The sequence below is a fragment of the Gavialis gangeticus genome, unplaced genomic scaffold (assembly GCF_001723915.1).
Source record: "Gavialis gangeticus isolate Ggan-Ray unplaced genomic scaffold, GavGan_comp1, whole genome shotgun sequence".
Lineage (NCBI taxonomy): Eukaryota > Metazoa > Chordata > Crocodylia > Gavialidae > Gavialis > Gavialis gangeticus.
The window spans coordinates 143,295,988-143,309,274 of NW_017729032.1; the positions used below are offsets into that span (position 1 = coordinate 143,295,988).

Sequence of the window (13,287 nt, forward strand, 5' to 3'; positions counted from 1 at the left end):
CTGAGAGGTGCCCAGCTCTGCTTCCAGCTCCTCCAATCAGAGGCCAGGCAGCTCCATGTGAGGCTGACACTCTGGAAAGGTCAAGACCCCTAGCAGGCTGGGGCAGTACTAGCACTGGTGGCTGTGTAGTAGGATTTCTACACACCATGTGGGAGAGCTGAGTTCAAGTCAAGTCCCAGCTGGGGTGAGCTAAGAAGCAGCAAATTTTGTTGCTGTGGAAAGGCGCCATTGTGTTTTCCCCCCTTTCTCCCTCTCCAGGTACCTAGGCCTTATATTTCCTTTGACATTTTGTATTTTGTGCCTTTTTATATTTCACCAACCAGTATTGTTTGCTCTGCTGTTTGTGTTTTATATTTTGTTAACCCTGTCTTTTGTCAATGATTGTAAGTGTTTAACCTTTGTTGAATCCTGCCCCCTTGGGGCATTGTAGTGGCCACTATACCCCCTGAGTTATGCCTCTTATGTTCCCAGGTTTGTTCCCTCATTAAAAGGTATATGGTTAAGTCCCCAGTGGTGGTCTGGCTCTACTCTATAGGGGGAGGAGAGTCCCTACACCTCCCACAGCACTTGTGCACCTGCTTTGATCCCTTCAATTGGAGTACTGTCCGGGTTACAGCCCTAATACTGGTATGCATGTAGACTGTGATGCTTTACTGTAGAGCTAATTAATCAACTACAGTAAAGTGCACATGTAGATGCACCTTATGGGTGCCTCCCGATGAGTGTGCATGTGCAGGGGTGCATGTTTCCCATGGGACAAATAGCACTGGCACTTATTTGTCCCCTACCCAATACGGGTCACTTAGCTGTGTTCAGTGCAAGTTTGCACCACTGCTGTTTGTCCCCAGGCATGCCCCTGCACGCATGTTCTGGTGCACAACAAAATGATCTGGTTGGAAGAGGGGAGGTTTCTGGGGGCCTCCCAGGACAGCAACGGTGCCAACCTGGCCACTTGAAGTCTAGCCAGCAGCCAGAGCCTGGCTCTGGCTGGCCAGGGTCTGGTTTCTGGCAGTGCATGCTACTGCCATATATGCCATACTGCTTCTTTTTTTTTTACATTGGGATCTCCCAGTGTCCAAAAAACCCCACTGTGCTGCAAACTAGCAGCACAGCAAACAGATGCACGTGCCACGTGCAGTTAGCAGTGCCTCAAACAGGTTTGAGACACCGCAAACTGCACGTGAGTGGTCTTTGGGACAGGTCCTTTGCGTATTATCCAAAGTGTGCCACCTCTTGAAAAAAAATAGTTGCCTGGTTTTGTCATAAAGGGAGTTCAAGTTCTGCAGGCATTGGATTTTAATTAGGAATTCTGTTAGTCTTTAACTGCATTGACAGGTTAAATTATTGATTCTTTTTCTAAAAATAGGCACTAATATTTCCTCTATCAGACAAGTGTATGAAGGAAAGCTTGGTTTCATGAATGGCAGTGACCTTGGTTGACCTTTATTGGCACAATGGAAAAAGGCTGCTGCATCAGAGATGCATTCACTACTGTTAAGAGGGAAAGTCTGGAGTTTTATATTTTTTAAATTCCCCTTCACCCACCCATATACACAGAAAGATAAACCGCTATATTGTCCCTCTTACATCTGAAAGGCTGATGAAAGCTGATAAACTGTTTCCTGAGAACAGTCTTGAGATAATGAATGGTGTTGCAAGAGTTAAATGTCTTCCAGAGCCCAACATTAAACTTTTTTGCTGGTTATTTGACATTTATAGTCCCATATTTCCCTAGTGAACATAAGGAGCATGGGTTTGTTTTCAAAATATGACTAACCCTTAGATTTTGTGGCCTTAAACACCTGTGTTTGTAGTTCTACTCCCTGTCTGTTCAATGCAGGTGGATCGTGCCTTCTGATAACAGGGTTCTGGTTATCTCAGAGACAAAAAACTTTGTTGAAGAGTGGTTAAATTGCTTCTGGGACATGCTGGACTTTAAGAAAACCCCCTCAATGAAATGCCATATTAAAACAGAAAGGTACCCTGCATGGCACCCAGGTAGCTATAAGGGATTTATTAAACATGCCCTTGAGCACACTGCATGCCTATACATATGCTCAGAGGTGAGGGCAGGGGCATTTTGTTCCTGGGCAGCTGCTCTAATTAAAATGCTTCGCCATCATGTACATTAAGCCTCTGCACCTTTAAAAATGGCCATGGGATGCTTTATTTAAACTGTATTCAATAAGATTTAGAGAAAGTGCCCCAAGATCATTTTATAACATGTGGGGGCTTAATATATATGACACTGCAGTGATGCTGGAGAGTTCTAATTAGAATGCCGAGGACCACACATATAGGCAGTGGCGACTTGTAGAGGGTGTACTGGGGTGCATGTGCACCCCCTGAGAGCAGTGGTGCACCCCCTGACAGGCCATGCTCCCCACTTAGGCGATGGGTGGGGGGGCAGGCAGGAGCACTGGTGCCTCCCCCCGAGAGTGCTGAATACAGCACTGCGGCCACTTCCGGGAACACCACAGCCACTTCTGGGAGTGCTGCGGCCACTTCCTGGTCAGCACGGTCAGCCGCGGGGGGACCACCCTGGTCAGCAAGATTGGCCACAGGGGACCCCCCCCTCCAATTGTCGAGTCGCTGGGGGGCATGTGACCCCCCCCTAAGGTGGCACCAGTTGCCCATGTACATAGGCAGCCATTATGTCTACTTTCAGGTATATCCTAGCCAAGAACATACCCCTCTTACATGTAACTTTGACTGTGGAAGTTTGGTGGTCATAAAATATAGAAGTGACCATATTGATATTGATTTAGTTTAAGAAAAGACAGAACTTCTATAATACTTCACTGTGGCAGCCATTCACTCCAACAGTTTCTACTCCTGACCAAGGCTAAAATTAATACAGCTCAAATTTATTTACTAGCAAGACATCTGGTATCACACATAGGGATAAGAATAATCTAAAAATTCCAATTTGATCTAGATCATCTCTTTTACAAGTACAGGAAGCCTTAATAAACTCATACAAATTAAGGTGAAATGTGGAACTGTTTCTGCTTCCATTGACTTTTTCACCATCTTCCAAGGGAAACACTTTGAGATCCTGCCACTTCTAAAGCTTACAATACACAATTTACAAACTTGCTTAGTCACAGCTAAGGCACTTGAACTATAATGCAGTTGGTCAATTCATGACAGATAGGGGCATTTCAGTGGAAAGAAAAAATGCATTGGGGTGGTAGTGAAGTCATGTGTTCCATGGCATCATATCAGGACCTAGATTTGTGGTGTTTTAAGTACTGTATTTACTCAAATATAAAACAAGGGTTTGTCACATATGATTAGTGTGGTCCACCTCTTCATGAGGTGGAGCTGGACCAGGTTGTCCTGTGCCTCATCTGCATATACTTTTTTCAAGGGTCCAAAGACTTGCGACAAGACCACCCAGTTCCAGTCAGGAGCTGGGACTGATTAGCACATGGATCCTTTGTTGGGAGGAGGTGGGGTGGGGAACTAGTATCTGGAGTACACACAGCAGTACTGAGCTGTGGGGTCACCTAGGCTTGAAATGCTGTTGATTCTGGTGGGGCCCAGTCCAATGAGCTAAGTTATGATCCTTTTAGCTTAGGACTAATATCATGCACAGTCTGTACTATATATAAGTGGGCACATCTCCATGAGACACTTAATAATACACAGTAGCCTAATAACACTGTGCAGTAGCGTGCTGGGCAAAAACCATGCTAATATGCTACTGCACAGCAAGCATCACTAAAAAATCATGTGCCAGTGCTACTGTGCAGTAACTGTAGTTACTGTGCATTTAGTTAGTACTTCATTAAGCAAGTACTAAACTAAATGCTCAGTAATTACTGCACATTAATGAACATGTAAATGTGCCCAGCAGGTACAAATGTACTGCTTAAAAGTGTTTTATAGAATCATAGAAAATGAGAGTTGGAAGGGACCTCAGGAGGTCATCTAGTCTAACCTCCTGCTCAAAGCAGGACCAGCCCCAACTAGATAACCCACCCAAGGCTTTGTCTAGCTGGGTCTTAAAAACCTCCAAGGCTGGAGATTCCACCACCTTTCTGGATAACCTGTTCCAGTGTTTTACTGCCCTCCTAGTGAGAAAAAAAATCCTAATATCTAACCTAAACTTCCCTTGCTGCAACTTGAGACCATTGCTCCTTGTTCTGCCATCTGCCACCACTGAGAACGGTTTAGTGCCATTCTCTTTTTGAACCCCACTTCAGGTAGTTGAAGGCTGCTATTAAACCCCCCACCCCTCAGTCTTCTTCTTTAGACTAGATAATAAGCCCACTTCCCTCAACCTGTTCTCAGAAGTCACATGTCCCAGCCCCCTAACCATTTTCATTGCCCTCTGCTAGGCTCTTTTCAATTTGTCCACATCTTTTGTGTAGTGGGGGGCCCCAAAACTGGACACAGTCCTCTACATGTGGCCTCACCAGTGTTGAGTAGAGGGGAATAATCACTTCCTTCCATCTGCTAGCAATTCTCCTACTAATGCAGCCCAGTATGCTATTAGCCTTCTCAGCAAGGGCACACTGTTGGCTCATATTCAGCTTATTGTCCACTGTAACCCCCAGGGCCTTTTCTGCAGGTTCTGCTGCCCAGCCAGTCAGTCCCCAGCCTGTACTGGTGCATGGGATTGTTCTGACCTAAGTGCAGGACTTTGCACTTGTCCTTATTGTACCTCATGAAATTTCTTTTGTCCTTATCCTCCAATTGGTCTAGATCACTCTGAATCCTATCCCTATCCTCCAGCATACCTACTACTCCCCCCAGCTTAGTGTCACCTGCAGATTTGATGAGGATGCATTCTATGTCATTTTCCAGGTCATTGATGAAGGTATTGAACAAAACCGGCCCCAGGACTGACCCCTGGGGCACTCCACTTGATACCAGCTGCCAACTAGACATCAAACCACTAACTACTACTCTCAGAGCCTGACGATCTAGTGTTTATGGAGTACCTGTGCCAAAGCTTGCAGCAGTTTAAAAAAAAAGATAAGATGCATTCACTTAATCAATTCTGAATTAACTAAGTCTATGAGTTTCCATAGTAATTTGCCTATATGCATATTGCTAGAGGCATGTTTCATTCAAAGTCAGTGTTTTCAAATTTGCCTCTTGCTTCCATGTGCTCAGAGAGAGCAAGGTCTGACAGTAAGAAAAGAGGAAAGAAGCCACAGGGGGAATAAGTTGTGGGGACAAAGTATAAGGGGGCCACCTGACAGCCCCCGGATTTATTTTCCCTGCTATAGTAGTGGAAGGGGGACAAATTCAAGGAAAACCTTTAATAATTAGATTCTATACCTGGAACATTATAACAAATATATAAAATTTCTGTACATAGAATCTAATTATTGGGGGGGGGACTTTATATCCAAAGTCATCTTATATTTGAGTAAATATGGTATTCATGAAAAGCTGGTATAATAGATTGGATGACAAATATGAATTGGGGCATATCTTCAAGTTATATGCGTGAATGTTTCATAGGTAAGTAGGGTAGTGAGTACAGGTTTTGTATCATGTGACCCATTTGCCTTCCTTATGCAAGACAGTGATTATGAAGAGGAAGGTGGTGACTTGCTGACATCAACCCCAACCTGCAGAGACCTCCTCATGGCAATAGGGAAGAAGGCAGGAGAATGGGGGAGAGTGGGAAGGTAGCACTCACATATTTCTTCCTCCTCTTCCCCAAGCCAGTCCTGTGGGGACTTTTGTGTGCCCCCACTTACTATCTTGTAGCCATACTTGTGAGACTCTGAGACAACTCCTAGTTCAGAAACTATTGGAATCAATTCTTGTTGTGCTCCTAAGCATGTGGAAGGAAGAGAGGGTATTGGCTATGCTAAGAGCAGTGAGTCTTAACTTCAGCTGGGAAATGGAGGACAGAATCTTGCTGGAGTAAATCTAGCAATGAGGTCCTTAAGAGAAAAATGCCTCTCTTCCTTTCTAATGCTAATATTGCATAGGGGCTCAACCGAATGTGCATATGCACAAGATTATGGTTTTCAAACGTTAACTGCTTTACAAATAAGGTTTGGTAGGCATGCTACAGTTTGGTTTGCATTCATTAAGCAGAATAGCTATAGGTATTAACTGTTGGTTTTTGTTGACAGATTGGCTGGCTTACTGTTGTTGCACAGTGATATATACACCCTCAGGAAGGTAAAGGTATACATATTGAAATTATTAAATACATTAAACTATTTAATTTGAAATAATGACATTGTTGAAGGCAGGTGAATATCATGCATCCCAGAAATCTGGGGGAAAAATAAGGGAAAGTCACCCCTAAACCTTCTCTACAAATATGTCTATATTACAGTGCACTAGCTCAGGTATCCACAGTCTAAACAGCAGCACAGAGCTCAGGGGGAACTGGCTACCAGAATATTTATGCAGTTTTTCAGGCAGGTTTTGCTGCCCGAGTTAGTAATTTAAAGCTAGCTAAGACACGTCAACACTGCATTACCTATTACGTAAAATTTCCCTGCTACTGTTGACAGGTGCTGGCAATGAATTCAGCTCTACTAGTGCCAAAAAGTGGCTTACTGCAAGCACTGGCAAGAACCAAAGTGTTTGGCACCCATTTTAGAAGCTGTGATCAACAAGGTATATTACTTGGGGCAGCAAATGCTCTAAGGGTAGAGCAAAACCTCTAAAGAGTGAGGAAAAATAAACTAGGAGAGGCTGCCATTGGCACTTGAAAATTTTCTAAACTTTGTTGCCAGTTATCCTGCAGATGCCCTCCCCACCACTTCAATTTTTTTTTCAGGAAAACTGTTTACTATTACAAAAGTGCTCAGTAGCATTTTTCAAGAAACTTGTTTTTAGCTGATGTTGGGGATAGTACTAGTTGGAAGAAACAAAACCAACATAGGTAGGTTTCCTGCCCAACTGCATTTTTCAAACTACCTGGGGTGGGGAAGGGGAAGTCACCCAGATCTAGTTTGTATAAATCGAGTTAGGAAACGTTTTTAAGTCTTCAGCAAAGAGAAATATTGCATGGGCTCCAGTTCAGAGCTCCCTGTTTCTCTAAGCCTTATTTTAAACACATTAAAATGTGCAAGGAGATTATCCTGCCACACACTGATGTAGAAGAGTGAATTAGTTGTTTATTACTTACTCAAGACAGTACAGGCTGTACTGAAGAGATGCTGGAAAGTCAAATGACTAATAAAGTTCAGTTCAAAATTACTTGCATCCATTTGCCCTGTATTTGATTATTTTCCTTGCCTTGAAGTGGCAAGAACAAAAGATGAACAACTTAAAAGGTCATCCATCTAAAATATTCTGTCACCTGTAACGTTTACAAAAATTAAACCACCAGCTTGGAACAGTACTCAGTTAGTTCTGAGCATATCAAAAATTGGTTCTCTTCTACAAGAGGAGGTTGTTAAGCCATGTTAGTCTGAAGTTAGTTTCCACTGGACATATAGGATTTAAGTTAGAGCAAAAGTTTAGTAGACCAAATACTGTGCAACAAAGATACCTCCTGAGGTTTATCCTTGCCTTCTCAAACCGATCTGGTGGCAGCATCCTGACTTATAAATCTACTCAATATTTTTTACAAAAGCAAAAATAAAAACCAAGATGCCTGTCAAGGCATCCTACATATTTTTTTTCTTGAACCCAACTATGACTATCATCATTATATCTATAATAAAGTATAATGACATTCATTATTTCAAGATATAAACACAATAAAAACCCACAGTTAACATACACACACTTTCAGACCTTCACCTATTATAGGGCAATAGAATCCTCAGTTCATCTGATGGAAAAATTGTTTAACCCATATAATCAACAGCAGGTAAGTGGAAAACATCTGCATGCATTTAACTTATGTGCTGTCATAAACTCTCAGTTGTCCTGCACTTACAGGCAGGAATACCACTTGAGATGTCTACTATTGAAATAGCTGAAACATCTATTCTGAAGGGGAGGCTGATTGGCAGGGCCAGCTTTGTGCATAACAATAACTACAAAGGGGTAAAAAGTTACACCATCCAGCAAAAGCTTCCCATCAAGACGCAAGAACACCTGTGCTGTGGCCCCAGATCTATCATACCTTTTTTTCAGTATCACAACACAGTCCCTGGCATCTCAAGCTACCCAACAAATGTTAAGAGTCTATTAACAAGGTCCAGCCAGACAGAACCACTCTACCTCTCAGCTGCTCAAGTAGTCTTCATCCTTTATGAGCATCTGGGAAAAAACAGGAAGATGGACAGGACTGTTGGCTATTCAGTGGTCTCACCTCCAACAGAACCATTTTGAAAAACAGAAGAACAAGAAAAGATAAATAGTGGGGCACTTCAGCATTGATCCTATCACTGGAGTGAATGGGACACAGGGCAGTTCTCAGCAGTGCAATAGATATACACACTAATTCTGCTATGAGGAGAGTGCATTCCCTTACCAAAAGAAAGGTCAGTATTTTGACACACTAAAATCCTGCAGCCTCATATTAACAAAACGTACTTCCCTTTCAAGGAAGGTGCTATATAGGGTTGAAAAACAAGTACTGGTTGTTACTTAGGTTAATCACAAATTAAAAGAGGCCTGTAGGATTTTCTTTTTTAATATTAATCCTTCCAAATACAGAAGTTTTAGCTGCTTAAATACAGCAGGTTCAGGGCAAGACATGTTTCATTTAGGCCTAATCTCTAAGATTACAAGAACAGTTCTCTCTGGCACAGATAACTTCAAAGCTATTTTGAATAACTTTAAAGCAAACTGTTCAAGGGTACTTAAGTGCCAGAGAAAAATGTTACTCTCTTATAAAGAAAAAGACAGATTGTCCTTTTCCCAAACATTACACCCCATCAGTCATCTCAGCTCTTAGAAAAACAAAGTAGTGCTGTTTGGTAGGCCAATAGGAAAACACCAACCTAACACACATGACATAAGTTAAAGGAATAAAATGCCCATGAATTGTTTTATTTCATTAAAACTAAACTTTGCACAGTTTTGCTCATTAATTCCTCCATTGAGATAAGACATCCATAAAAAAGTTGTAATAATAAAAACTGACAGGCATCCAGGCCTATTTCAGGCATCAGATACAATAAAAGTTATCAAATGTTGAAGTTACAGTCTTGTTGCATCACACACTATCATAGAAAGTGGGGGAAAAAAACCAATAAACATTTAATAATGTTAACTGTATTATTTTAGACACTTCTAAGTGTTCCAGTTTTTGTACCACACGATTTGTTTTAGTTCAAATTCACATCTTTCTAGGAAACGTGTCAGATCTAACGTGAGTTAGAAGTATGAGTAAAGTATAAATCTCCCAAACGGTTTTAAGAGATTACCCATCCCCATAGCAAAGCTTATGTTTTTGCTTATAAAAAACGTGAGTGGAATGTGAAAGGTCAACGGGTGAAATAAAAATGCTTTAGTCCCATAGAACAAGCAAAACATTGTGACTAGCTAGCCACTGCAAATGCTTCAAAGAGCTACAGTAGAACTTTGCTCGTTCTGCACTTTGTGCCACTTCAGCCCACATCTGAAAAAAAACAAAAACACAAAAAACAAAACCCAACCCAAAACCCCAAAACTTTCCAGTGCTAACATGAGGTCCCATTGTTATACTTCAGTGCTTTTGCTGGATAGAGATCCTTACCAATATACTATAGTTTCAATCTGAGATTTCAAACCATGAATTGTATGTATGCAAAGATTTAATAATTCTCAAATTTAGTTCCCTCAGTTACTAGATAGTTTCTACTAGATTAGAAGTTCTTGCAAAATACATTTTGTAGTACAGCTTGTGCTACAGTCCAACAGATCAAAATATTCTCTTAGAACTCCTGCATCTGTTTTATTAGTTTTGTGCAATTTTCAGATTAATACTTCCCTCAACAGTATATAAAGATCCTTTAATCATAATAATGAACTCCGTGTATTCAACAATAGGTAGTACCATGGAAAGAATTGCACTTGAGAGCTCCTGTTGGAAGCTTCCAATCATAATAAGCCGCACGTCTTTTACAGAAATGTAAAGATATTTATTTTCTACACTGCAGAACGTTTACAGAGCATCTAGTTTGAAGTGCATTCTTACGGAATGTATTTAGGCATCTGGTGCAACAAGTGATCTTTTATCCATCTGAGGAATCCAATTGTTGTTGCACTAAATTAAAGGTTGGCAGAAAGGGGGCTGAAGGGAGATTGCTGGATCTACCCCATATATACATAAAAAAGAAGGTGCTTTTCAAGGCTGAATATACCCACACGTGTAGTGTACAACCAAAAAGTGAAGGCACATGTAATTTATATTATAGCTTACAAATTATAAAATGTAGCTGAACATCTGCATAATTTCTAGTCTTTCTGCACAAAAATAATGACTAGCACCGGATTGTGTGTCTTATACACTACTGAATTGCTTACCAAGGTTTGTTTTCAGTATTTACTAAAGATATAGGTCTGCACTCAATACTATGAATATGATTTATAGGCTCAAGCACAGGGTGCAGAAATTGCAAACTGATCTGGGGAAGAAGTCAAACTGAGGAGTCCCCACCATGTCACAGCTTCTGTTTGTTGAGTGTAAAGACTGAACCGTCACCACCAAAACACTTAAAGCTGTCAACACAAACCAATATGCAGAACACTCAGAAGCAATTTGCTTGATTATGTTTTGAGTGCTTATGGCATGTATGTAACTACTGTCTCAGACTGGGATTTGTGTCTCTAAAGCCACGTACATTTCATAAGACATCCGACAAACATGCTCATATAATTCTGAGGAAGCGTTAAGTTGACATGTGCTTTGATGAGTGCTACATATTAACTGGTAACATTTTAACATCTAGACACAGATAAGATTCTATGACCAGAAACACCCACCATCCAAGACCAGCCTAATAGCCATTTCTTTAAGATTAAAGGTATTTCAACATGTTCGTTTCCTAGCTTTTTCAGGAATTAATTGTTTAAGCAGCAGAGAGGCCAATATTCAAGTTTCCAGAAAATGTCATGGATAGATTTGGAATACACTAGTCTTTGGGGTTAAGAACATTGTTTTGAAGAGCAATTCCAAAATTATATACATAAAAAAGGGATTTTAAATCTCAAACTAGAGATTTGATTTTAAAGCACATTTTTTTAGTCACATCCCTAGAAATAAAAGGGTTAGGAATGTGAATACCATCCCCACCTACATAAAATTAGAAATGCTTTTTCATTAAGCAGCTTTTACTGAGTACACCAAAACAAAACAGAGACACGTATGATCTAATTCCAGTCGATCACCTTGCCATAGTTTTAAAAGCATTTCTGCACACATTGAACTGGAGTAATTGAAATACGTCACAACACAATTACTAATGAAAACGTAAGTGCGCTACTGCATTTCAGAAATGTAGCATTTTTACGCAGATTTCATATGACAGCACCCACACTTCCATCTAATACAAGGTGACTTTACTGTACGAGTTGTGCATAAGACTGTTTTAGATGAGTTCAAATGGTGTTACACAGGAATGGTATTAACAGGAATCAACCAAACATCAATAAACTTGTATGGTGCTAGATCTACTATTTGAGGGTTCACAGTGAATAAAATAAAATGACCTTATTTGATGTATAAAATTTAAAAAGAGACTTGTCACTCCTATTATTCTGTATTAGCAGTCCAGCTGAGAACAAGTTCAGCAGTACCTCAGACAGCTGTGACTTCTCTACATTCTTAACTTCAGCAGCTGTTAGGAATCCCATGGGCTTCTGCATTTTAAATTACTTGATTTCAAGTGGGACTACTCTGAGTGCATAAAATTAAGATAGACTTGAGCAGTTTTGCTACATTTCTCCTCTCTGGTACCTTACTCTACGCTTTCCAAGTGTTATTATTCTTCAGGGGGCAGGGAGTGGGCAAGGACTCTGAAAATACATGAACATATTTAAGGAGCCCATAAATAGTCAGCTGGGCATGAAGACGGCATGTCTTCACAGTGCCATTTCTAGTACCATTGATGTGCAGCCATTAGGTGTGGAAGCTGAGTGTTTAAATCTTTTCCTCCCCTCACACACACACACACACACGTGTAAACCAGCAGAAGTCCATCACCTTGGTTTCTAGACCTAGAAGCCTGGCTTCTGAAGGAGTGGTCTGCAGATCCCAAACTCACTTCCAGACCCGCTGCCCTTGGATTAGGGCTGCTGGAATGTGACTCTTAGGCAGGGAATGCGACTCTTAAGCACAGTTGACCGAGGCAGCCGCTTTCCTGGCAGTTGCCACACTTTGAGGGCTCTGCGCAATGTTTACACTTCTTCAGACACTGAAGCGTACCAAGTGATTTGGCAACCCCATCCCGAGGGAAGCTCAAGATGCCTAGGTGCCCATCCCCTTGTCCTCGGTGCTATGGTCCCAGCAGGGCTCGAGAGCAGGGATTTGGGCTGCTCCTGGCCTTGACTTTGATGCCACCCGCCTCCTCGCCTTATCCAAAAACGTTGGATTTGGGTCTGAGTTTAAAGGATGTTTTCAGGGGCTTCTCATCCTGCTCCTCCTCATCAGGCTCCCCCCGGAAGGAGGGGGTGGTGTGGATGATTTGTGTCCGGAACCGGATTTTGTTCAGCCGGGGTTTCATCCGGCTGCTGTTGGAGGTTTTCCTGCTGATGCCCTTGCCCGGGGCAGCTGTGACCTCGCCTACCTCAGCCTCCTCCACGGAGCCCTGATGGTGGTGGTGGTGGTGATGGGAGAGCTTGTAGGCCATGAGGTTGGTGGGCAGCACCTTGGAGAGCCTCCAGCGCCCGCTCCCGTTGGGCGCCGTGCCCTCGTCCTCCTCCTCCTCCTGCAGTGCCCCCACCAGGCTCCTCATCTCCTCGGGGGTGCCACGGTCCAGGTACTGCGCGGCCTTGCGCCCACCGTAGTCCCGCACATCTACATCGGCGTCGCAGGCACCCACCAGCAGCTTGACCACCTCGAGGTGGCCGTGCATGGCAGCCAGGTGTAGCGCTGTGTAGCCGCCGCCCCCGCTGCGAGCGTTCACGTCCACGGCCAGCCCCTGCTTGCGGGCGAAGGCCACCAGGTGGGCCAGCAGCTCCTGGTGCCCGTGCTTGGCCGCCCAGTGCAGGCACGTGAATCCGGTCACGAAGTCTCGCTTGGCCAGCAGCCCCGGCTCGCAGCTCAGCAGCCCCTCCAGGCTCTCCCAGCGGCCCTCGGCCGCCGCCAGCATCCACGCGTGCTCCAGCGGGTCCAGCGCCACGGCGCCCCCCGCGCCACCGCCCTCCTCGGCCGCCGAGCTGCCTGACGCCAGCGACGCGCTGTCCGAGTCCCCGCCG

At 43.1% G+C, this 13,287-nt stretch overlaps 1 protein-coding gene across 1 annotated transcript; it reads right to left on the bottom strand.

Annotated features, from left to right (window-relative positions):
• Nucleotides 1–8,916: 8,916 nt before the first annotated feature.
• Nucleotides 8,917–13,283, bottom strand: SOWAHC (sosondowah ankyrin repeat domain family member C; the record flags this gene model as incomplete). The annotated part of the gene is made up of 1 exon (XM_019523839.1): nt 8,917–13,283. A coding segment is annotated over one exon (840 nt), but the record flags the coding sequence as incomplete, so codon positions are not given.
• Between the last annotated feature and the right edge of the window lie 4 nt (nt 13,284–13,287).